Here is a 26,834-nt window from a genome sequence, read left to right on the forward strand (position 1 = left end):
CTTACTTGCAAATCTTTCCTTGCTGGCATGAGGTTGTAGGTGAGTTGCACCATTCAGTGCACTCTGCTAATTTTTATTAGAGTAGAAACTGAGGGCTTTCCTGCCTGGATCCTAGAGATCTTAGTTTATCGTTGATGCCAATTACTGAAGCTATTTTAGCATTGTTTTTTTCCAGCTTGAAGTCCTATACACCTATTTTTTGGGATTCATAATTTATTCTACTTACCGGACATAAGCATATCTTTTTCTTTTCTTCTTTTTTTTTTTTACTAGTCAAATGTTTTATTTTCCAGAGATCTTGATCGAGTAGTTATGGTGAATGGAACTCTTCTAGAAAATGTTCCCCATTCCTTTGCAGTGCAGCAGTTAAGAAAATGTGGGAAAGTAGCCACAATTGTGAGTACCGCTATGTCATATTTATGCTTTTCTGTGCATTCCTTTCGTTTTTGTGAAACTTTATAACCTTGGACTTTTGATCTCCATAATTCATTGACAGGCTGAGTTTAGTTTAAAATAAAATTAATATATATATATATCTATGTAAATGAAAGGATGGAATGTTACTAACGTACAGCAGCATTTCCATTTCATTACTCCGGATTATTTTGGTTTCTGTCCCCCCTGAGCTCGCCTTAGGACACCTGCGTTATTGTTTGACAGTTGTACTTCCCCAGTCCATCTCCCCACCTGCCAGTGCACCCACATCAGAACGCAAATGCTCGCTTGATCTCGATTTTCAGTATGAATACAGACCGTGAAAGCGGGCCTCGAGATCCTTTTGACTTTTTGGGTTTAAAGCATGTGTCAGCAAAGTTACCACAGGGTCAACAGGCTTGTGACGGCCAATCCTTCATAGAGACGTTTCTTTTTGATCTTTCATTGTCACCTCTTCCCATCATTGTGAAGCAGAATTTACCAAGTGTTTGATTGTTCACACGCTAATAGGAAGCATGAGCTATTTTTAGATCATTGTGAGACAGGTTAGATTTACCCTTCTGATGCTGTGCTGTTGCAATAGTAAACCTGTTCATTACGAGAGAATATAAACAGGTTCAGACATTTGGTGTTTGTGCTTGGATGCTGAGCCAATGGGCAAAGCTGCCATCTGTGGAATTATGGCTGAATGCCTTTAACTTAACTGTAACGGTACCGTAGTGCTGTGGAGCCTCGGTTAGCCTGGGATACCAGGCCTCTGGACCAGTGTGTAGAGTTGCTCACTTAAAGACCAGAGTGTGGATGGAAGGGGCTGTCTTCATTGTCCTTAGTGCAGTGCATGTTCTTGGGGTATATGATGCTTAATTCTTTGTAGACAACCTGATTCTGGGTCAGGGTTTCATTACTAGCAGAGTAGCTACCTAGGACGGTGGGAGGCATGAGGTGCAGGCCCATGAGTGGCACCCTCCACTGTGCCGTGTGTGGCATGGGGGACCTCTCCCTCTTCCCCTGTGCTGCAACGATTGGGGCATGCTCCCTTGCAGGTCAGCAGGCTGACCAGATGGCCAGAGCGGGCACCATCGGAGACGACCACAGGCAAGAAGCCGATGAGGTGACTCTGGGAAGAAACTTCCTGAGCACTGGCCTTGTCGTTTGATGCGACCTGGACACACTGGTTGCCAGGTCGGCCCAGGTCATCTGGTCGCTGGACTGACCAAACAGATGACAGGTTGATGTCTGTCTGACCAGATGGCCAGTGGGCCAGCTGGCACATCTAACTCTAAAATTTGTCTCCCCCTCTGTACTAGTCGAGGAAAAAAAAGCTTCACAGGCAGGCCCAAGGAGAGAGAGAGGGGCTGGCCTAAGGGCTTAACCCTCCTTAGTTCTCCAGACTCTGGCACCATAAAGGTACTGACCCGAGGCATCCTTAGCCAATTAACTGGGTTTACAGCCCATACAGCCTAGGGAAGTCTCTTGAGTCCCTCTGGGGTGTGGAGTGGAATTTGGACCCCGTTAAGGCCCAACCACTGTCTGACCAGGGCAAGATGGGGTTGGACAGTAGAGCAGTCTGGAGCTACTTCAGGCTAAACGGGTTCAGTAACCCCCAGTGAGAGGAGAGCGATGCCATGGCTTTTGCCTCGGAAGCCCAGTCCCACATGCAGAGCTCCAGGCACCGGACAGGGTCACTTTCCATATCCAGGGCAGGGTGTCATCAGACTGAGGAAGAGTCTGGGCCTCCTGCAAGCTGTACATATCCCTTAATCGCTTGTGAGGAGGAAGAAGCCATGAATTTCACCTATGTGGCCGAATCACCCCAGGCCAGGGCACCGGGCAGGGACACCTTCCTTATCGAGGGCAGGGTGGCATCGGACTGAGGAGGAGCCTGGGGCTCCCGAGGGCTGAACAGCTCCTGTAGTCCTCTGTGTCAGGTGAGTGAAGGCATTATTTTCGCATCGGAGACCCGTTCCCTGCAGACCATGATCATCGGCACGGGGCCGGGCCACCTTCCCTTACCAGGGCAAGGGTTTGTCAGGTTTCAAGTTGTCCACCAGGTTGCTTGTCTGCTTCATATTGGCCAAAGCGTCACTAGTGACACTTCTTTCTCAAGGCTGATCCATCCAATGGACAGGTATGTGTGTGCTAACTCCGTGAACCATGTCACTAGCCAAGCGGCCTTAAATTGAATTACACCCAGACCTAATATAGATTTATCATTTTAATTCCACTCGGATTTCTAAGATTAAATAAAAATCAGTCCTCTATTTCTGTGTTGAAATATTGGTGAAAAAATGAATAATAGTTAATCGTTTTACAAAGTGTTTCTCAAAGTTCTAGGTAAGATTACATGCAATTGTATATTAAGGTATTTTTTATTATCAACAGGTAGTGAAAAGGCCGCGAAAAGTTCAAGTTGCTGCTTTAAAATCCCCATCTCTTGATTATGATGACCGAGGTCATGACTTTGCGAATGATGATGGCCAGTTCGACCGCAGAAGTGGCTACAGTGAGACAAGCTGGCATAGCGGCAATGGAAGCCACAGCCATGAACAAAGCCCGGATAGAAGCTACAGACGGGACCAGGACAGAGGTCGCCTCTTTGACAGAGATAGGGATCGAATTCGCGACCACAGCAGTGAAAAGGGGTTGGACCTGGAGTATAGAAGGGATCGTGGACGGAGTATTGACAGAGATGAAACTTATGATCGTAACTATGACTGCAGCCCTGAACGAGGTTATGGCCGAAAACCTGTGGATTCTAGATTTGAAAAGGGAGTACAACGGAGTCACAGCAGAGACAGACTTCAGTCACGCAGCCCATCACCCGAGCCTCATCGACATCAAGTGCTTCGTGGCCAACAGGACGATGACCGGAAACCAATCAGCATTCTTTTAGCAAAAACAAAGCCATCTGAGGGTAGGTGAAGGGGTCTGTATCTCTGAATTAGTTAGTGCATACATATTTAATGATTATGCTCTGTATTCCATTGGGTTAGAAGTTCTGTTAAATAGTATTCTTGTAGCAGTTGGTAATGTGATTATTGAAGACAGCTGTTGGCAGAGCAAAAGCTTCTCCCGTTGGTGGGATCTATGCCTCTACCTTTCCCAAGGGCACCTGTGACTACCTGTGTTCTGCTTCTCTCGCCCCCAGAGAAGCACAGTCCATCAGTTCTTCTCCCCCTGACTGAAGCCCAACTGGTGTCCCCCTACCCTCAATGCTCTTTTGCTTGCCCACTTGCCCCTAACGTGCTGTGCACTTCTGCTACTCACACTCCCCTGAAATACTCCTGCTTTACACTTTACTCAGACACTTGCTATGCCTACTTCCTTCCAGATTCACCCATTTACCTCCTACCTCAGGCCATCTAGGCACCCCCTTTCAATTCTCCTTCCTCTGGGAAGTGCCAAGAGAGACAACCTGGAGTGCCAACAATAGGCTGTACTGGGCAATCTGCTCCAATATCCTCTCTAGAAGGGCACCTTACTGACGAGGTACCTAGTCCATCAGAAAAGAAAAAGACATGGGGGGGGGGGTTTAACGTCAACTCTGGAGAGTGGAAACTGTGGGTCAAATAAACCATTAACACTGCGCATATGTTTTGGCCTACTTCTCCTGTGAGGGAAGAGAGGGATCAGGTAACGGGAGGAAAGCGAAGTAAACAGGCCAGTCGTACCCCAGGAAACATTATGAGGCAATAACCTCCTTTCTACTTCCATTAGTAATGGTGAAATGCGAAAAAAAAATCACATTTTATTTACAGGCCCTGGACACCTGTAGCGCACTATACTAAGGGGTGATTAGTAAATCAAATATGCCAATCCTGTAGAAACCAATCATACCATGTTTTAGGGGAGAGAGAACCTGCAATTTAGCACTGGCCAGCATTGCCCAGAGTCCTACAGCCAGACTGCTCTGTGTCAAGCTACCACAGAGTGAGCACAGGTAAGCTATTCGTGTGTACTGCACTTACCTTGACTAGGATTGTGGTTCCTGCTTGGCTGAGTGCATACTCTACCAGCCAGAAACCCAATTTTTAACAACTATCAATACATATTATTTATACATAATGAAGTAGAAGTACATATTTGTTTTATTTTTGTAGCTATTAACGGTATATTGTGTGTGGTGTGCACTATATTCCACATTCTCCCTATACCAACTCATGGCACCTAAAATACATTTTTGTCAGTGGATGCTATCTCAATAGACTGAGTCGGACAGCAAGATAGGTAGGACCAGAAGAAAACTCATAATCAGCAGGTTAATGTATAATAATAGTTTGGTTATCCATGGGGATCATGCACCTGCTGCACAGGCACAGTAACTAAAACAAAGCAAATGTCTGCATCACAGATGAAATCCTACACACCTGTGTAGCAAAGCACAATGTAAAATCAGGGAGAAGATTTGGTGTCGCATTGTGGTTTACTTTCTCTGCATGAACACTGGGGCTAATCCCATTTTTTTGCACTTCGGTGAAAAATGTGTAATCTCGATTAATTTTCCATTTGCCACTTAGATTGTAAATACCGGCATAGCAAATATATGTGGTGTGGAATACAAGCTGAATGCGGCACGTCAAACGCTTTACTGACATTTAATGCTGCCTTATTCTGTTACCCTCTCCTTGAAATCTAAAACGACCTCCATGTCTCTAAAGTTTTTTGTAAATCACTAAACATCACCTAATGTAATATTTGATCATAAGAAATATGTTCGTTGACACAATGTAACCTTTACCAAGAGCCAAAGGCTACCACCAGAACTAGTTTGTTTGAATTTGTGTAATTGTAGTCAAAATCTGTCCCTCCCTCCTTTTCATTAGACTGGTCAGGCATATTCACTGAGGCATGTTACTGGAGCTGTGTACACGGCACTATTTAGAGAGATTATTCCACAATGGGCTCCCCTTAAAAGTGATGCTGTATTCCCCCAGCATGTTAAGGACAACAAGGGGCCCCAAGTGAATTAGCATCGGACCTCGGGGAGCATATTTTGTGAAACAACAACGGTCCATGCAAAAGAATTATATGCAAAGCAATGAATATAGACTGAATCAGTTCTATATTTGGGGCGACATGTCCAGCCGGACAGAGGTCTTCAATTTTTTACTCAATTGAAATATTTCATACACAGGAATACCTTCAACAAATCACCAGTGTGGGGCACAAGCCTGTACCCAAACACAGTCAGATCAGTACAAAAGGTAAACAGAGGAAAAGAGCAGGGCTTTTCAAGGCAAAAGCAGCGATTTCTGTAAAGTATTGAGTGTACAGAAATATCAGTTACACACCATTACATATAACCTATAAATCAAGCATTTGTATATGGTGTACAATGAGTCGACGGAGTTTCGGTCCCACTACTTAGTCATGGGGACCATCATCAGGACATTTATATTTGCCTTTAACATTATAAGCCTCTAATGCCGGGGGGGGAAGAAAAAAGGTTACCCCGATCGGCACGGGCAAGGGCTAAGAAATTGATAGCCTGGGGAAGCAGCCCAGAATCGGGCGCTATTGAGGTGGGCCGCGCTTCATTGATTAAAATCCGCGGTACCAGTAGAAGACCGGTTCAGTCGGTAGTGGAATCTACCGACTGAACCGGTCTTCTCCTGGTACCGCGGATTTTAATCAATGAAGCGCGGCCCACCTCAATAGCGCCCGATTCTGGGCTGCTTCCCCAGGCTATCAATTTCTTAGCCCTTGCCCGTGCCGATCGGGGTAACCTTCCCCCCCCCCCCCCCCAGCATTAGAGGCTTATAATGTTAAATGCAAATATAAATGACCTGATGATGGTCCCCATGACTAAGTAGTGGGACCGAAACGCCGTCGACTCATTGTACACCATATACAAATGCTATATTTATATGTTCTATGTAATGGTGTTTAACTGATATTTCTGTACACTCAATACTTTACAGAAATCGCTGCTTTTGCCTTGAAAAGCCCTGCTCTTTTCCTCTGTTTACCTTTTGTACTGATCTGACTGTGTTTGGGTACAGGCTTGTGCCCCACACTGGTGATTTGTTGAAGGTATTCCTGTGTATGAAATATTTCAATTGAGTAAAAAATTGAAGACCTCTGTCCGGCTGGACATGTCGCCCCAAATATAGAACTGATTCAGTCTATATTCATTGCTTTGCATGGACCGTTGTTGTTTCACAAAGTATTCCCCCAGCAGTCATTATTCTCAATGTGTTGGGCAGAGTTTCCTTTTCCTGAACATTTGTGTTTTCTATTTCTGGCAGAGTATGGCCTGAGACTTGGCAGTCAGATCTTTATCAAAGAAATGACTGACACCGGGCTGGCGTCAAAGAATGGCAACCTGCACGAGAGTGATATCGTCCTGAAGGTGAGTTCTGCGCAGGCTCCTCCAGATGCTGTGCATAGCGAGGGGAGGGCCCCTTCAGTTTCTGGATTAGGGAGCCAAGTCTTATTCAGCTCAGAGACTTGATGACTTCATTGTTGAGCATTGTTTCAAGCCTGAACACAATAAAAGATTACATATTGACCTCTCTTTTCCAGTGATGGATCTAAATGATGAAAATAATTGAAAATAGTGCTGATTCAGACATTGACATGAGTGATGGGTTTATTTGGACTCAGTAAAGATAGTGATGCCTGGTGTGAAGCCCATGTCAGAAGACACTTATAATTTAGTTGTTTAAATACATGCATTTTGTTACCCTTATTTATCAAGGATGTGCTCATTGCTTGTAATGCTCATAGCCGAGCAAATGAAAAGCGGTTGTTGTAGAAGGCGAAGGAAATGTGTCGGATCTAAAGGAGATGCCGACGACACCCTCACCACCGCCGAGCACATGCACTTCCAAATTCACATCGACCCCAACACGACCCTCAGGGGAAAACACATCTACAGACCTCCCGGACCCCGACCACAGTTCAGCGACACCATTACCGACCTCATCGGCACCGACGGCCTCGCCTCCACGGACTTCATCCTCCTCAGGGACCTGAACTTCCACCTCGAGAACAACAACGACACCAACTCCACCGCCCTGATCGCCAACCTCGGACTCAAACAGCTCGTGACGACACCCACCCACGCCGCTGGACATACACTTGACCCCATCTTCCCTGCAAGCCCCCACGTCTCCTTCAACCACACCACCGAACCCCACTGGACCGACCACAGATGCGTCCACTTCACCTTCAGGAAACCCACCACACACCACCGCACCCAACAGCTGCCACGCCGCTGCTTAGGCAAGGTCACCGAGGACCAACTGACGACCAACGTCGCCCGGAGACCACCCACCGACCCAGACACCGCTGCAACCAACCTCACACAGTGGATCAACGACTGCGCCAACACCCTCGCCCCTCTCAAGACCTCCACAAACAATTACACCAACAAGAAAGCCACCTGGTTCACCGAAGACCTCCGATCTCCACGCACACCTGTCGGAAGCTGGAGAAGAAATGGCTCCACGACCGAACACCAGACAGCCACGCAGCCCTCAAGAGCGCCACCCGCAGACACCACCAACTCATCAGGACCGCCAAGAGGACCGCCTTCAAGGACCGCCTAGACAACAACGCACACAACACCAAAGAGCTCTTCAGCATCGTGAAAGAACTCTCCAACCCCAGCGCCAGCACCAACGACATCCCACCATCACAAGACCTGTGCGACTCCCTGGCTGCCTTCTTTCACCGCAAGATCACCGACATCCACGACAGCTTCAACTCCAACCCCTCCCGCACCTACCACCGAGTCCACCACCCCTGCGACAACCAGCCGCCTGACCACCTGGTCCATTGTCAGCGACGAAGACACCATCAAAACCATGAACTCGATCCACTCCGGATCCCCATCGGACCCCTGCCCTCACCACGTCTTCAACAAGGCCAGCACAACCATCGTGCCCCACCTCCGGAAAACAATCAACTGCTCCTTCGAGACAGCCACCTTCCCGGAAAGCTGGTAGCACGGCGAGATTAACGCCCTTCTGAGGAAGCCCAAGGCGGACCCCAAGGACCTCAAGAACTTCCGGCCCATCTCCCTGCTCCCGTTCCCGGAAAAAGTGACAGAGAAGATCGTCAACAAACAGCTAACCCACTACCTCGAAGACAACAATATCCTGGACCCTTCCCAATCCGGCTTTCGCAGCAACCACAGCACCGAGACCACCCTCATCGCCGCCACTGACGACATCAGGACCCTGATGGACAAAGGAGAAACAGCCGCCCTCATCCTCCTGGACCTATCAGCAGCCTTTGACACAGTCTGCCACCGCTCCCTATCAGCACGCCTCCATGACGCCGGTATTCAAGAGAAGGCCCTGGCCTGGACCACATCCTTCCTCTCCGGCAGAACCCAGAGCGTCCGCCTCCCACCCTTTCGCTCACAAACCACCAAGATCATCTGCTGCGTCCCACAGGGATCCTCCCTCAGCCCTACGCTGTTCAATATCTACATGACTCCTCTCGCCCACGTCGCACGACAACATAACCTCAACATCATCTCCGACGCCACCCAGCTGATCATATCCCTCACCGAAGACCCCCACACCGCCAAAGCCATTCTCCACAGAGGAATGAGGGCCGTAGCGGACTGGATGAAGGACAGCAGACTGAAGCTGAACTCAGACAAGACGGAGGTCCTCATTCTCGGACCCGCCCCATCAGCCTGGGACGACTCCTGGTGGCCCACATCGCTAGGCACAGCCCCGGAACCCACGGACCACGCACACAACCTGGGGGTCATCCTCGACTCCACCCTCCCCATGACCAGGCAAGTCAACGCCGTCTCCGCGTCCTGCTTCAACACCCTCTGAATGCTCCGTAGAATCTTCAAATGGATCCCCATCGACACTAGAAAAACCGTCACCCAGGCCCTCATCACCAGCAGACTCGACTACGGGAACGCCCTCTACTCAGGAACTACAAACAAGCTCCTGAGACGACAACAACGAATCCAGAACGCCTCGGCTCGACTGATCCTCGACGTCCCCCGCCGCAGCCACATCACACCCCACCGGAGAGGCCTGCACTGGCTCCCCGTCAACAAGAGGATCACCTTCAAACTCCTCATCCACGCACACAAAGCACTACACAACACCGGACCTACTTACCTCAACAACCGAATCAGCTTCCACACCCCCACCCGAAGCCTCCGCTCAGCCAACCTCGCCCTCGCCACAGTCCCTCGTATCCGGAAAACCACAGCCGGCGGAAGATCCTTCTCCTACCTCGCCGCCAAGACCTGGAACACTCTCCCAACCAACCTACGACAGACTCAGGACCTGCTGGCCTTCAGAAGACTCCTCAAGACCTGGCTCTTCGATCAGTAGCGCCCCCCCCACCCCCAGCGCCTTGAGACCCTCACGGGTATGTAGCGCGCTTGTAACGGCGTGGGAACACCGTATACTCAGGGTTATGACCGGGGATCACTTCACCAGCTGTCAACTACTTCCTCCCCTTCTTTCTACTTCCCACAGAACGTTGATATTGACTTTCAGGAACACGAGAAGGATATGGTACACTGGCCCTTTAATTTGGACACGAGCAACGAGTGGGAGGAGCTACAGCAAGACGTGGAGACGTCTTATACGGAGAACAGCCAATCGAGGGTGTGCTTGTTCACCCGAAGGGTGAGAGTTGTCGAGCGGAGTGTGACGGAGGAGAGAAGCGAAGCGGAGGAAAGTTCGGGAGACTTCGAGGAAGCGGAGACCGGTGGTTGAGAAACAGACGCAGAGAAGAAGAAGCCAGGAGGCCAACAACTTCACGAGTCGCCCAGACATACACCCGGGGGAAGTGTGTGGCTCACACAGGTACGAAATAAAATCAAGGGCTGGGTCAGGCGTAAGAACGATTCCACAGCGTGACCTTGGTATCCACCTGTCCCCGGTTCATCCCTACCCTGAGCACTAACCCCTCACATCGGCATTATAAATAGTTGTGTTGCACGGGTTGTTGCTCCCTCACTCCCTTTTCCCAAAAGTGATAGACAAAGAGAATACTATACTTACACAGTGCTATCTCGTTCTGTTTGTTCCAAGCGCCAAGACGGAACCAGACGAAACTTTACATCGACGGACTCCAGAGAGAACCCGTCGAGCTGATCCAGTACAGCCTTGTCCTAAAAAGTCTGAGAGGAGTCGTTCACCGCGTCGGACCTTAGATGTCAAGAAGAAGAGTTCTGATTTGTTGTATAGTAAAATAAAACCCAAGACAACAAAGACCCACTTGTTACCTATTCTTCCTGCGCCCGTCACAGCGCTTTACAAATGTAATGAATGATTGATTGATTGATGCCTACAATTTATCATTCCCTTCCCCACCTCGCCAAATCCTAGTTTTTAAGACATCAAGCATGCCATAGGCCTGACACACACACACACACACACACACACACACACACAATCTCTCTGCTGAGGTAATAGTAGCATTTTGGATCCCAGTAGGGGATATGACCGGTGTGATGAAGAGGGCAGCACAGTGTTCCCTCGTCTAAAGGAACGATCCCTGAGAAAAGCAGTAATTACAGTTGCTGTACAACAAGAATCACACTTTCTTCTGACCAGTGCAAAATGCTGCTGTTCTCCCTGCCTTTGGCTGCTGGCATATTCCAGAAACCAGACATCCTCAACGTGAGAAATGTGTTTCCTTTCATGCATAGGCCTCCCACTTTCTGGCACCAGGCCCAATTAATTCAAAAAAAGTTTTTTTTTCTTTACACTTTAAACTAGAAGACATTAAAATGCAGTTGTGTGCAGGAAAAGAGTTCCTTAATATTTTTAGGGGCCTTAAAATGCAGTGACCTGTGCTATCTACTTTATGGCGGTCTAATAGGCAGCACTTCTAGATCCCAAACTTCTACTATTGGGAACCTCAAGCAATTTACTTTTAGGACTGTTTGTATTGGAGTTCAATATACATATACCCGCCTACATCACACAGCCGGTGGGAACTGCTAATTGTTGGTAGCGATGCAGTAGCAACAATATGCAAAGCGTATTACCCCTAGTGTTGTTCAGTTTATAAAATAAGGCAAATTGAGAGGAAAAATTAGGACAAAAACAATAGTAACTTAACTCCGCACGTCCCCGAACCACCATCCTGTAAACCCCACCTTCCTTAACTAGCAAATGCCAAGTACATGATGCCCAGTAATTAGTAGCCGTAATAAATCACAATGTAAGTCAAAGCTCATCCTTGCCGAGGGAAACAATTTAAAAAAAAAATAGAAAGCCATGAAGATTAATTTTTTTCTGTTACTGTATTTGTTAATTTGTCGTTCATCATTATGTACATGCTGAATATCATTATGTACATGCTGAATCCTAAGAGAATTTCACATTTGAAACAATGTATACAAAATAGCATAGTAACTGTAAAAGTACGGAAAGCAGTCAGAGATGTTTTGAGAGATGAAGTCTGGTATGCGAGGATGCCCTCTAAAGAAATTTCATCTAGAAATTGAATTTCGTTCTGAAATAACACGGTATGTTATTCTATGTTATAACCTAGTATTAGACGACCCTATTATTCTGTTTCTTGATATTTATTGGGATGCTCCTTGGGCATTTTCTGTTCGTGAGTTATATTCGTGGAAGCATGAACAGTGATCTGTAAAGTCACATAATGCCTTTATATGATCATCTTTCACTCTATCTACCAAAACAGGTAAAGTTGACGCAAAAAGGATGACATTTCTGTTCCTTTTTCTAAAAATAAATGTTCCACCGGGTTAACACTTTACTGATTGTGTTTATCAATAGATCAATGGCACTGTCACTGAGAACATGTCATTAACTGATGCCCGCAAACTAATTGAGAAGTCACGGGGGAAACTTCAGTTGGTCGTGCAGAGGGACAGCAGGCAAACTCTAATCAATATCCCATCATTGCATGACAGCGACTCGGACATTGAAGGTGAGAAGCATCAATGAATATATGCTCATTATCTTGATATTTTTGTGTTGTATGGCTCTAAAAACAGTCATAGCTTCTTTCCAGCACGTGGTCTTCTCTATGATGTGTCAGTGCGGAAATCTAGTTACTTGTTGAGATGCTATTCTAAATCTTTAGATGCAGGCATTTTGTTTGTCTGCATGATAGCAGAAAGCCAGAGAAGATTATTTCCCCTCCGACCATCACATCTGTCGTCACCCGAGTGTTTCTGGAAAAAGAGTTGTTCTCGATGTTTCTATTCATTTGGGTTTATTTGATTTGTGTAGTGTTAACCTACTGCTGAAGTCCACTTCAAAAAGCTTGTAGAAAGCAGAAATACATACACAGTATCAACATACATTTGAAGTACCTAATAATGTGTAATTCATTACAAGAACAACACTAAAAAGAGTAGTTAAAATGATTGCTAAATAGACAACTAGGCTTACAGATTTGTGGATACATTAATTGTTATGTTATATTGGCTCTTCTATAGCGCACGGCTACTCCAAAGGAGTGTCCCGGTGCTTTGGCGAAGAGAGAAACAAGGAAAAGTGTACAACATGGCAGTGCTCAAAAAGAGGGCAAACATTTACAGGGAGAAGAGCCAGGTCTTTAGCTCCTTTCTGAAGGCTAGCAAATTAGTAGCCATTCTTAAAGACCGGGGAAGACCATTCCAGCAGCGTGGTGCAAGGTACCGACAGGAACGACCACCGATGCGAGTACACTTGATAGAGGGAACCACAGCCTTGGCCTCGTAAGCAGACCTGAGAGTTCTTCTGGGGACATAGAAGGCAATTCGCTTTCCTAGGTAGCTTGGGCCAATCCGATGAAGCGCCTTGAAAGCCAGAGTCAGGATCTTAAAGGTGACTCTCTTGGCGATCGGAAGCCAGTGAAGTTGCTCTAGAAACTCCGAAGCTCACGCCCTTCGAGGGAGTCCAAAAATGGCTCTGGCCGCCGAATTCTGCACAACCTGCATACGGGCCATCAGATATTTAGGAAGGCCCACATAGAGAGCGTTCACGTAGTCAAGACGTGACCCTATCAGGGCCTGCACAGTGATTTTTTTGTGCTGAAGGGACAGTAAAGGGAGGAACTTCCGTAACATTTTTAGGCTGCCGAAACACTTCCCCGTAAGCCCGATGATCTGGGGTCTAAAGGAGAGGTCGACATCACACAGGAAGCCCAGATTTTTCGCCTTTACTGATGCAGTGTCAGGTGGAGACATATCACAAGGCCACCATGACTTCCAGCCCGGATCTGGCGGGCAGCCAAAGAAGAGCAACTCAGACTTGTCTGAGTTGCACTTCAGACTGTGTTCCTGAAACCACTTGAAAACGGCTTCTAGGCATTCCCGAATCCGACCGCTGTCGAAATTTTCACCCTTGCCACACGAAAAAAGAAGCTGGGTGTCATCCGTGTAGGATATGATCTGGGCACCAAAAGACTCCGCCACCGCCGCAAGAGGGGCCATATAGATGTTAAAAAGGGTGGGGCTCAGGATAGACCCCTGAGGAACCCCCACCTCTAGCGGCGGCATTTCGGCGGAAAACGGAGGTGCCCAGACCACTTGCCGGCGGTTGGTCAGAAAGGACTTAAACCAATTCCACACCGTCCCACGAAAGCCTATCTCCCAGAGTCTTAAAAGGAGACCGGCATGGGGCACGGTGTCGAACGCCGCCGACAAGTCCAGCATGACCAAGATGGCTTCCCCCCCCCATCCAATATCTCTCGAATGGCATCAGTGATTTCGAGAAGGGCTGTCTCCGTGCTAAAGTTAGCACGGAAACCAGACTGAGAATCGTGCAGAATATTGTTGCTCTCTATGAAGGTGGAAATCGAGAGGTGCACGTGCTTCTCAATCACCTTAGCCAGTGCGGGGAGGAGGGAGATTGGTCTATAATTCGCGTGTACAAGGGGATCTAAAGATGGTTTCTTCAACAGCGGGAGGATAAGGGCGTGCTTCCAGGCGTTGGGCACCTCTCCTGAGATCAGGGAGGCGTTGAGCAAGGGATTGAGCAGAGTATTAACTGCCGGTGCAAGTCTCCCCAGACACTTAGCAGGGCAGGGGTCAAGCGGCGAGCTCGATTTAAGCCGAGCCAGCAGATTAGAAGAGGAAGCAAGAGAAATAGAAGGAAAAGCCAAAAGCAGAGGGCCTTTGTCCCTGCCAGATGGAAACATAGATGCCGGGAGGTCAGCGGCAGGGCAAAGCCCCGAGCCCGGAAAAGAACCTTGAATGAGTTTAATTTTATTAGTGAAAAATTCACCAAGTTGCCTGATCCAGGCTTCGGAATGAGCATGAGTGGGTGTGCTGGATACAGGTGAAACAAATTCCCGTACAACTTTAAAAATCTCTTTGCTCACACATTCAGCAGCATCAATTCTGCGCTCTAAATACACCTTTTTTGCCTCAAAAATGTGCTTATGATAGAGACAAATAAGCTCCTTATATTTGTTCTTGTCTTCCAAGTCATATCTACGTCTCCAGGCCCTTTCTGCTCTCTTGCAGTCTTGGCGCATCCTGCCCAGGAGTGGCGTAAACCAGGGGGCCGATACATGTCTACTCACATCGTTGTTGGGTTTACCAGGAGCTAACTCCTCAAGTCTAATGGAAAGCCATTTCTGAAACAGTTCAAGATCCTGTTCCAGATGACCTGTTAGCTGACAAGGATAACGACCAAGAGCATCCGCTAACATGTCCGCCGTAACTCGATGAAAAGGTCGAGACACTCGTCTCGCGTCTCTCAGCCCTCTTGGGCCAGACGTGACTGCAGCTGAGATGCAAAATTTGATCAGATAATGATCGGTCCAAGAGACTGGCAAAGGAGAAGATGCCTCTATGATCCTAGTGGAAAAAATCTGATCCAACACATGGCCTTTGTCATGAGTAGAACTGACAACATAAGGGGGCATCCCAAATGGACACACAATGTCCAGGAGTTTGATGGTGTCTGAATCAGATAGGTTATCCATGTGTAGATTAAAATCTCCCAAGAGGATACAGTGTTCAGATCTGAGACAAGGCACTGAAAGAGCAGCCTGCAGATCATCAAAAAAGGTGCCCAGCGGGCCGGGAGCCCTGTAGATGATAATCCCTGAGCAGGTTTGACGGGGAGACAGTTTAAGAGTGAAGCCAAGGGCCTCACTGCCAGCAATGTTCTCTACGGTAAAAGTCAAACATGGAATACTGTTGTCCACTATTATTGCCACTCCACCACCTCTGCCAGTACCTCTATCCCTCCTAAAGATGGTATAGTTTGGGGGGATAGCGGCGGCTACATCGGGAGCGGAGCATTCGCTGAGCCAAGTCTCAGTGAGAAACAGACACGAGATTTTAGAGTCCGTAAGCAAATTCCAGATATCTATGGAATGCTTGCTGAGCGATCTGGTGTTTAGCAAATAACAGGGATAGCGAAGGGAGTTATGTGCAAGAACACGATCTTCCTTATGGAACAGATTCCAACCACAACCGGAGCAGCCCTTCCTAAGCGAGCGACCGCCCGGGAAAACATGGTGGCAAGAAGGAGCAGAGCGCCTAAGCGCAAATAACTCACTTGAAGAATAACATAACATAGCAGCCTATGAAGTGTCAACGCTGGCCAGCGAGATTAAAAACTAACAACTAAAATGCCTACCTCGCCGCCTTCCGAGACGCTGACGAGCGCAGACGGGCAGGACTCTGGCACGACTCAGGCACAGAGAAGGCACGCCCGCTGCGCGTCACCGCTGCGCGCCATGAGGCGAGCTTTAAGTAGGCAGCTCCCCCAGTCCACGAGCGTAAGGACGCTCAAAGATGGCACCCACAGTTCCTCACCACTCCAAGATCACGCCTCTGCCTCCCCGGAACCGGACCCGCTCAACAGCGGTGGGTTTTCAAGCAAATTAGAGTGCGGGTGAGTGGCCAGAGACCCTGTGGTTAAAACCAGGGGAAAGGAAAAAGAAAAGAAAAGAAAATTAAATAAAAAACGGGACGTTTTAAAAATCAGAAGTAGCGCCGAGAGAGCGCACACGAGCTGCAGCAAAGCGCTGCTGCAGTCCTTGACCTTAGGTCCACTTCACCACCTTTAGCTGAACCACCTTCCCTTCTCACCCCTTTCTCCACCGTGTCTACTCTCACCTACGTCTATTTTCCTCAATCATCAGATTCGTCTTTTGACTCTTATCACTAATGGCTCACAGCATGGCACCTATCACATAATGTGAGAACCCAGCATATGGGAAATTGCAATGCAAGCATGAGTGCATAAAAATGTTTATGCTATAAAAGAAACCATGCCTGAATGACACACCAGTATCTGAGCAGAGTTGATTCCTGCACCAGGGAACACCATATCTTATATTTTTTGCTCAAAGTAAATGGCATCAGAAATGCCTGTTTGTGCTAGACCTTTACTCATGTGCACATCAAAGGTTTGTTTCATCATGTGTGCCTTACATTAGTTTCATCTTCTTTCATTTTTGCTTGATTGTGCAGCCATTACTTGTACGATCAAGAGAAGCCATTGGTAGAGAGGGAAGAAAGCATTTATGGCAGGGAAAGGGGCATCAAACATTTCTAGAGAGTGCAGCCTTCCTCGGATGTGCTGCATATTGTGTGCTAAATAAATACCTCCCCCTTACTAGTGCCAAAGGGTGGGGAAGTGCAAGAAACAGCCACGGTAATTGGTGCCAGGTTGAGCAACCTAGATTAATGCCAAGCAGGGCAGCTATATTGTATCTTTTTCCGGTTTATAACAAAACGCTCTGCAAAATCTCATCCAGGTGTAAAAGAGTATTAGCAGCAATGGCGCAGGCCGACATGTAAATCGTTAAAAGAACAGAAAGGAATGAACCTTTCAAAATTAAATGACCATTGTCTTCATAAATGAGAGTACACTTCAGGAATTAGACATGTCTGGCCGCCCAGATGTTAAAAATGCCTTCTCATGCAGAAATTAATGTTAATGATTCTTGGAGAAATTGTGGCATTAGTGCTTGGGAATCCTGCTATTCACAGCTAACTGTAGCTCCCTCCTCCTCCACAATTCCCAATTATGTTCTCCAGCCTCCTGCTTAACCCAACTCCCTAGGCTATTCCCACTTCTTCCTCCAGCCCTTTCCCTTTATTCTGGTAAGTCTTCTCTTTCATGTCTACAGCATCATAATCTCTCCACCAGTATGACCGCCTCTCCATCCCTTTCCCCTACTGTTTACAGTTTAGTGGCTGCCTCTTCTATTCATGTATTTGTTCCTCCTTATTCAGGGGGCGGGGGTAGGGTGGGGTAGAACTATGTACAGCCTGCAGAGAACCAATTTTCAACATTTTATACCCTTTCTCCATTGGAGAGAGACATCCACAACTTTAGTTGGCCATTGTGCATATCAGTGCAAGTGTAAACAATAATGTGGATCTTAATTGATTCACTAATGAGTCATACATTAAAACCTTGTGAGTGCTTCCAGCCCGCATACTACATTGAGCCACCCTCATCTAACATGAGATTGGAGATGGGAAAGCCATCCTCTCATTTTGTGCCCTGTCTGTCTTCATATACACACTAGGTCTTCCAGTTGATTTGGAGCAGCTCATAAGAATAGGCTCAGTCCAACAGATCCAGATGGGGGCTTGTTTATATGGTCCCTTTGGATTCTTTCATTTCTCAGATTATTTCTTGTCTTACTTGTATATTAAACATATTCATTGAGTGGGAACCTGCCAGTCAGGCACTTCCCTCTCTTTTACATTTTCCAGCACATCTATCAGCATTTACTTTTCCAGAGAACACAATAGTAAAACTGCATGTTTCTAATACCTAAATTGTATAGACCGATTAACACCGGGCATGGCTCCCACTCAGCTACCAATCTGTTTTGTCTTTGTGTAGAAATAACTGATGTGTTTATCTGTTCCTGATTGAAAGCAATACTCATCATTTAGCCCCTCTTAGTGTCTATTACATTGTATTTAATGTTCTCAAAATGTGTTGCTTTACAAGTCTTACCCAATTTTTCTATTTGGGTATTCAATTGTGGGTTGTGGCTTTTAAACAAAATTTTTCTTTTTTGCCCTATCTTTGTTTCTCTCCAGATCACAGTTACCAATTAAAGTGATGAGAACATGAATTTAAAATGTTTTAATCCAAACCAACCCCTTAACAATAGATACAATTAGCAGTTTTACCATTCTGGAATACTACCCTATTATCTGTATGTAACCATAGGGTATAGACAACAATAGAAAGGGAGGACACCACCACCATGTGTTGAATCACCCAATATAGCTACCACTATATAAGTAACACTTTATGTGGGCTCCAATTATGAGCTGACTAAAACATGAGAAGTGGGGCCATTTACCCGTTTGTGTAGGTGAGTGATTACATTAATCTGTATCTCCCAGTTGCATTTTCACATTGAACATAGAGATTTTTTTTATTTAATACTGATACAAAATTCTCAGACACTTTTTATTCATAAAGTCTTATCTGGGACTTGTACTACTGTGTCAAACTGGCTATTAATTAAAAAAAGGGGCTTTCGAGCCTGATCTTTGGCAAGGCAAGGAGCACTACTGATGGATAAATAATGTACTATGTTTGAGATGTTAAACACAAACACCTGATGAAATAATATACTTTACTACTTCAGAATTTCTTTACGAACCCAACATCAGGTTCTGAACAGTGTGATCAATACAATATGCACTAAAACACAAGAAAAGGAGGGTAAATGTTGAGAAACAAATTTTAATTGAATGTGGTATTTGTTTAATTGTTTGTTTGATTGATATATATATATTAAGCAACACATTTAATACATAGTGGTGTGAAAGGCTTTGGCATAGAGACCAGTTAGAGTTAAAAATAAATAAATAATACATATTTGTCAATAGTACATTTGGAACACTTAGGAAAGACATTAAGGAAGAGCCTAAACCTAAAAACATTGTTGAACCTCATTTCTCCTTATCAACCTATTTCTGCAACGCTAAGGGTATGAACACTGCAATTCTAGAAGCTCATTACCTCCCTTTACCAGTCACACTATGGGATTCTCTCCCATTACTTTTTAACGTCTTACACAGGCTTAGCTTTGTACTGCAGTTCCTTGATTTTTCTTTTTTTTCCAGATATATCTGAAATAGAGTCCAACCGATCTAGTTCTCCTCATGAAGACACAAGATTGCATCACTCAGATTTTGAATCTCATTCCTCAAATGAGAAGCTGAAAGAAAAATCAAGGTAACATTTTATTTTTCTTATACCTGTGTTTATTTGTCTGTTCCTTGTGCTATTGGTTGATTGTTCAACTTCTGAAATTGTGTGCCTTACGTTTTTAGGACATATTACAATCTCTATCCATAGAGAAGTTCGGCTGACGCTTCTCTCTTAACAAGATATAGCCCGAATGCTCCTTTTGGCTACATCACCCCTGTTCTGCTGCTGCAGTCTATATGCTGGCCTCTGCACCACTCAAAACTATGCAGTTCATCAGTTCTTTGGTGTAAGACAACACAACCCCATCACACTAGTCCTCATTAGAAGAAAGAGACTAATGCCCTCAACTGCCAATCAAGGAACTATCGTGAGAAATTATTTGTTCATTTTCTAAGGACCAGAAATCTAAGGTCTGATAGTCGGTGCCCATTGTCCATCAGGCTTTATAGATATGTCAGTCAGTCTCTTCACATTCAGTGCTTCTCCCTGTGGAAAGTCCTTGCCTCTTAAGTTGAAACTGCCTACCCGAAATTTCGGATAAACCTTAAAAACCAACTTCACATTTGCTTATCGTTGTCACTGCGGCTCTATCTAGTTGCTTCCTAAGTTCTGTTCAGTCAGACACCTAAATCCAGCTTTGCCTCTTTACCCACTACTCTTGTTATTTCAAAGGTTGGCCATCATGTAGTCGGCTATCTCCATGCACAGCCCATCCCTGTTTAATGGTCAATTATCCCCACTTGGCTCCAGCATTGTACTTTTTGTCGCTCTTTACCCCATACCCCAACGCTCTCTGAGGCCACTGCAGGGTGATTAGTAGTGCTTAACAACAATTCAAAATAAAATTGTGCAGTCTGCAGTTTTTGATTTGACAGCGGGTTGGAATAACATTTGGCTTGCTCTGCTGTGTGTGCTAGTACTGGTTTGAGAGCACTAGCCGAGGACAGATATTAAGAATTAACTAGTGAATTTCAGAATAGCAGTTTTTTGCTTTGCATGGAGACCAGGGTGTAATGCTACGTAGCAGACCCTGCAGACAATTTGCAGATTAAATATTCATACTGGGTAGGATAAATACAGGTCTTCTTTGCACTACTGTCCACAGTCCTATTTTTCACCAAGGTAATGGACATTTGTAATAGTTTATGAATACATTTTCCCAAGAGGATTCTGGCAGGCTATGATAAATCTGCATATGAGGTCTGGGTTTTCACGTAACTGCATGTCTATTTTTCAAGGCTGGCTCAATAAATTCCCCCCATTTTAACCACTGGTTTGAAAATCTATTGAACTGCTGCTGTACACTGGTAAAACGAATCACTGGTATAGTCAAAGGCCTGAGAGTTTCATAAAAATGCCAGCCATTAATTTGATTAACTTGATACTGCTTAAATCAGCTAGCAACAAGAGAATTACGGATGTATGGGCATATTTCTACTTCTTTCCATGTTTAGTATTTGTCAATCCAGTTTTTCTTTTTAGCTCTGCAGTTTTTGGTTTCGCTTTTTTCTGCTTTACTTCATAATTTGGGGTTTTCCATTTTTTTCTTCAGAATTGTTATTCTGTGTTTGTCCTTTCTAGCCGTTGAGCTAGACATGTGCTTTTTTTGTTTAAGTTGACCGGGGGTGGATTATATAGCAAATGCCGCAAATCCATACTAATGGGTAACACTCAAGTGGCCGTAATAATAAAGCAACATTTAGAGAAGTAAAAATCTAATTTGCATGTCCTGGATATCATGTTTTTTCGCCCCTACACAAAATGACTTGGTGTTTATGTGGAGAGTCTGGTGACAACCCACTTGTGCCCCCACATGCTGGCACCAATCTCCTACCTTCAGAACCCTAGGTACTCGCCTAGTCCCAAATCTGGTTTGGTAGTCATTGAACAGGTTCACAGATGAAGATTATATGTTCCAGGTAGTACTAATGCTTCATAATGGCACAGGATCACACATAGCTATGCTTGGGCTAACCTCATTTTAAATGGTTTGCCTGATTCTTGTCCCTAGGCAGCATCTCTCTCTAAACTTTACTGATGAACGTTTTTTAAGTCAAATTTTAAACTTCTGATTTCTCAAAAAGTCTAAGTGGACAATCTTTGAAATACAGTTTAAAACAAGACTTCAGATAAAGAAAGAGTGGGTTGAACTGCCCAAGGTTATGAGCTGGTGAGTATTCATGGAGGGGTGGAAGGAGAGAGGGAAAGGGAGCCCAAGAGTAAGGGTTCCAAAGTACACCTTTTGATGTTAATGGGACAATAAACAAAATGACTCCTGTCCTCTGCTGGGGTTGAAAGAGGCCTTCTTTTCTAGGCTTTGTGTGTCCAGTTATGTAGGATGATATGAATCTGGCTTAATGGGATGTAGAGAGAAGTGGCCAACATGTTATTATCTTGTGCGCTTCACCTTAAAGCTCAGACATAGAGCGTCAGGATATCTGCAGCAGATAAACACAAATAAAGAAAGCCATCTTCCAGAGTCTCCAGTAGTGTCCACCCACATGACTGAAAAAACCCGAGCAGTATGAGTACATTATATAATATCTTTAGTTGTTTAACCGTAGTATAATGTAAAGAGTTTAATCAAAGATTGTTATTTGTAAACTTCACTACTACTTGAAGTACTCAAGTTAGCTCTTGTGCAGCAGTGAACGTCGTTAAACCACATTTTGATTGCACTGTTTAGAGTTTGTTTTTTAATCTCAGCTCCAAAGAGGAGGCACCACCAAGTAGGCTTGCAAGAATGGGAGCCTTGCCTACCCCTTTCAAATCCGTGATGACTGATGACGCCCCATCTGTTCCTACCTCACCAGTAGTCACGGAGATGAGCAAGGAGCAGAAATACACAGATGATGTACCAGGTCCGTCTTTTTCAGTTTTTATTTACTTTTGTTAAACCAAATTATTGTTCATTGAAATTATGGTGTAATGTTAAATGTATAGTTTGTATAGAGGTAGTATGAAATATGTCAGTAATTCCTACTGTTCTGTGTATAGCCTTTCAGCCCATGACTCATTTCTATCCTTTTGGACAGTTCCGCAGGGAAGTCTATTCCTTTTCTGTGTCCGAAGGATACACATGCTGATAGCCAACTTGGTGTCAGGGGTTCGATGTTGTGCAGGTCACTAAAAGTGTACATGGAGAGAGGAGTCACTGGATATAATGCAAGCACCTAGGTGAAAGGTTCAAATGACGGTCCCTAAATAACAATAGATAATACTGTATTCCCCGCTGGGTAAAATCAACCTGAATTAGCTCACAATACTGAATAGATCATTAATTTATACTTTCAATCCCTTTCTAGAAAACAACTCAAATGGCTAAATCAGAGTGAGCTCCGCTTGGAATGTACCTTTACATTCTTATTGCACCATAAAGAATATCCTATCGCAAAATTACACATGCAATAGACAAAAGGGCAATGTGATACATTAACTAGTTACGATTTATGAAAGTAATTCTGTGAATGAAACCAAAATGTGCCTAATGTTACAACCTCACTATTCCTACCCACTGTGCCTCCCAGTATGTGTATGGTTTCCCATTCCACTCTAATCTTGTTGCGGCCAAAGGCATCTTGTATGGTAAACTACTAGATGCATGCAGTGCAAATTGCCCTCTACCCCACAAATAGGCATAATTATGTCTTAAAGTTTCATTAAAAACAATTATTTATTTAATTGTTCTTAAAAGTTTCAAACATTGTGGAAATTATAGATCTCTTATTTACAGTTTTCACCTCTACGTCTGATGAAATGCAGTGTTTGAAGTAGCTAAATGACCTTTTATCACGGATACAAATAATAGCAAGTAATCCCAAATGTCAGTGGTTTTTTTAAAACCTTTCTTGTTTGACAAAAAAGATTAAAATAATTATATTTATTTGTTACTCTTCTTGTTTCAAAGCTGCATAAATGATCAGTTACAATTCCTGCAAACATGGCTTATTTGCCAAAAACAAACATAATTATTTGATATAACAATTACTTTTCCTTAGACAACACAAGTGTTTCATCACTGTATTTGAGAGCAGTTTAACATAACAAAACAAAGAAGTTTAGTAGGCATCAAAGGCAGAAAATTGCAGTTACAGAGCCATCTAGTGGGGTGTCAAAATAATTACTTTCAGAGTATGCTTTCACTGAAATGTTTTATTTTTATCTTACTATTAGTACAGTTCCTTCTTTAACTTCATCATATTAATACTAAACACAGCTAGAATCACAAAACAGAGTCTTCAATAATCCCATTTGGAAAACATGAGGATAACCTACATACCCATTTTTCTTCTTTCTGTCCTAATGTCCCTAATCAACTCGTCTAATGTGTGGTTAATCAGAATTTACTCCAGTATTGCAACTTTCATAGATTCCCATGCTTGAATCATTCCCCGTCGTCGAGATGGAAGTCCCTGGTGTGTATATATAAAAAAAATAGTAATACAAAATATAACAAATAGAAACTAGGTTTAGGCCCATTCTAGTTTTGTAACATGTCCTCCTCATTTCGTAAAAGAGACCAAATAAAATCAACAACCAATCAGATCAGCCTCACCCTCTAGAACCCTCCTGAGAGCACCTCAGGCCATCAGATTTTCTACAGCACATTGTGCTAGGTTGTCTTCACTTAGCTCTGCTCCGTTGTTTCCTTGTTATCTTTACTCCTAGAGTTTTTTCAACTGCTTTCTTCAACTGCTTCTTCAGCTTCGTGTCAACATGACTGAGAAAGAGAAAAAAGGCCTTTTTTAGAGCTTGTGCCACCTGCTCTAAAAAAGGCTTTACATGGATGACCCTCACAAGCACTGCATCTTTTGCCTCTATCCAGATCACAAGGCTAAAGATTGCAAGGTTTGCCGTATTTTTTCCACCAAAACCTTGAAGAGGCCGTGAAGGACGTCTCCTGACGGGGCTCCAAAAGCTAAAGTCCAGGAGGGATCCCATATCCAGTGACGATAGTGATGAGGGCTCACCAGCTTCGTCTTCCAGGAGATCTCTGAAAGGGTCGAGATCTAACCCCTCTTCTTTTGAAGACCATCCTGGGAAAGCCTCTAAAAAGACCTCTCATAGGTCTGACAGGCAAAGCCGAAAGCAAATCTCCTCACCGAGGTGTAAAGGAGAGGGAAAGACTTTATACAGGAGAGTCTACAGTGAGGAAGTAGAGTTCTGTTCTTCCATCTTCTTCTTCTTCTGACAGAAAAGAGGACTTCAAAAAGCCCTCCTCTGTACCTTCTGAGGGAAAACATGCTAAGAAAATTCCACTGTCGATAATGCTGTCGACGACACTGTCGGCGAATAAACTATCTTTGTTGACAGCGTCGCATTACTCCTGAGCTCATTTCCCCCAGCAAAGTGACACCTCTGCTGCCTATTCACCTCCTAGAAGAGGAGGATTCGGAGGATGAAGGTCCATATGGATACACACATAGCCCTTCTGAACTGCACTTTAAGTGCCAAGACCTAGATTCGGAAGATGGATATGGTGAAGAGCAGGAATATGATCCTCCCCAGGACTACCACGGAGGTTACCAGGAGGAGATGGTTTGTATACCATCCTCCTTGATTTCGGACTTACAGCTCGTGCACTCAGACTATAAAGAGATTTCCAACTCCATCTCAGGTTTCAGCTCCTGCCCCTTGGCTGCCACCACCACCACTGCAATTGATTGACGACTCCACTTATCCAGGATGATACCTCGGAAGACGACCAGGAAAATGCAGTTCTCCCGGATCCAGGCAGGGAATGGGATGCTTATATTATTCCTACTCCTGCTTCACCTTCGCCAGTGGATTCTCCACCTGAGGACATTGGTGGTTTCCATAATTTGTTGGAGGGGGCAGCTGAAGATTCGATCTACCTATACCATCGGTACAGTCTGAGTGCTTCTTATACAATTTCAAAGAGTCCTTTAGGAAGTCTGTGAGATCAATTCCTATCGTTGGTCATGTTTGGGAAGAGAAGCTCAAGTTATGAAGACCCCAGCTACAGTGGTCCCGGTGCCTCCTCGTTTAGAGAAAAAATATAAAGCCCCGGAGGATAACACGGTCTGCCTGGTGAGTCAGCCAAAACCGGACTCGTGATATCTCAGGCAGCACAGAGGAAGTCATAAAAATCCAGCGGCTTCTCTAACAACACCTCCACATAAAGAAGGCAGACGCTTGGACAATGCTGGCAAAAGGTTTTCATCGATGTCAAGCCTACTTGTCAAAGCGGCTAATGCTTTAGCCATCTTGAAGTGCTACGACCGCCAAATGCGGTGTGACCTCTCTCCCTACCTAGACCAGCTGCCTGATGACAGCAGAGCCAAAGTGAAAAGGATTCTCCAGGAAGGAGAGCGGGCCTCCTCGGAGGTGATTGATTGCGCAATGGACATTATAACAACTGCGTTCCGTTCCCTGGCTGGAGTGGCAGTCCTTCATCGCCAGGGATGGCTTTGAGCGACCTCGTTTAGACCTGAGGTTCAGAACAAGATTTTGGACTTTCCTATTGATGGAGAGGCGCTCTTTGGTAAACACATAGAAGACGCGCTTCAGGACATTAAGACATTTACAGACACAGCAAGATGATTAGGGACGCTTCAATACTGCAAGGTCTTACCTCATACACAGGAGGTTACCAGCAATATCGGTACTCCTCGTATATGCCTGCCTCCCAATCTTACCGCCCGCAGAATAACCAGTGGCAGGGTCAGTACTCGTCATATTCAAGATCGACAAACCGAGGAAGAGCAGGATGCCAAGGGAAGGAGTCCTCTAGGTGTCAATAGCGGCCTGCTGGCTCTGTCTACTGTTCCTCCCCCTCATTTAACACCTGTGGGGGGCAGGATCTCACATTACTTCAAAGATTGGCAATGGATAACATCGGATCATTGGGTTCTCAATATAATTCAATTTGGCCACATGGAGTTTGTTCATCCTCCTCCAACCAAGCCCCCTCGCGCCAACGTAACAAAACATCTTCATCTCCTGCCCTTAGAGTTCCAACAGATGCTGCAGAAAGAAGCGATAGAGCCGGTCCCTACCTCACACAGAGGAGAGGGTTTCTACTCCTGGTTCTTTCTAGTTTGAAAGATTGTAGAAAAGTGACGCCCTATTCTAGATCTGATGGAGCTCAACACCTATCTAATCAAACAGTCATTTTGAATGGTCTCCTTCCAGGACATACTTCGACTTTTAAATTCAGGAAATTTCATGGCCACTTTGGACCGAGAGGACACATATTTGCATGTTCCCATATATCCATCCCACAGGAAGTTTCTTCGCTTTACAGTAGCCAAAAGCCACTTT

At 45.1% G+C, this 26,834-nt stretch overlaps 1 protein-coding gene across 4 annotated transcripts in view; it reads left to right on the plus strand.

Moving 5' to 3' along the window:
* Window positions 1–26,834, plus strand: part of LOC144818378 (tight junction protein 2-like) — a 438,051-nt gene that overhangs the window by 298,063 nt on the left and 113,154 nt on the right. For all 4 annotated transcript variants that reach the window (XM_078675742.1, XM_078675743.1, XM_078675740.1 and 1 more), the window contains 6 exons: window positions 294–396; window positions 2,818–3,349; window positions 6,684–6,787; window positions 12,183–12,336; window positions 19,463–19,574; window positions 22,257–22,411. In XM_078675742.1, the coding sequence (XP_078531868.1) occupies window positions 294–396; window positions 2,818–3,349; window positions 6,684–6,787; window positions 12,183–12,336; window positions 19,463–19,574; window positions 22,257–22,411 (1,160 nt within the window). The remainder of the gene's footprint in view (window positions 1–293; window positions 397–2,817; window positions 3,350–6,683; window positions 6,788–12,182; window positions 12,337–19,462; window positions 19,575–22,256; window positions 22,412–26,834) is intronic.

Source organism: Lissotriton helveticus, chromosome 2_1 (genome assembly GCF_964261635.1).
Source record: "Lissotriton helveticus chromosome 2_1, aLisHel1.1, whole genome shotgun sequence".
Classification (NCBI taxonomy): domain Eukaryota; kingdom Metazoa; phylum Chordata; class Amphibia; order Caudata; family Salamandridae; genus Lissotriton; species Lissotriton helveticus.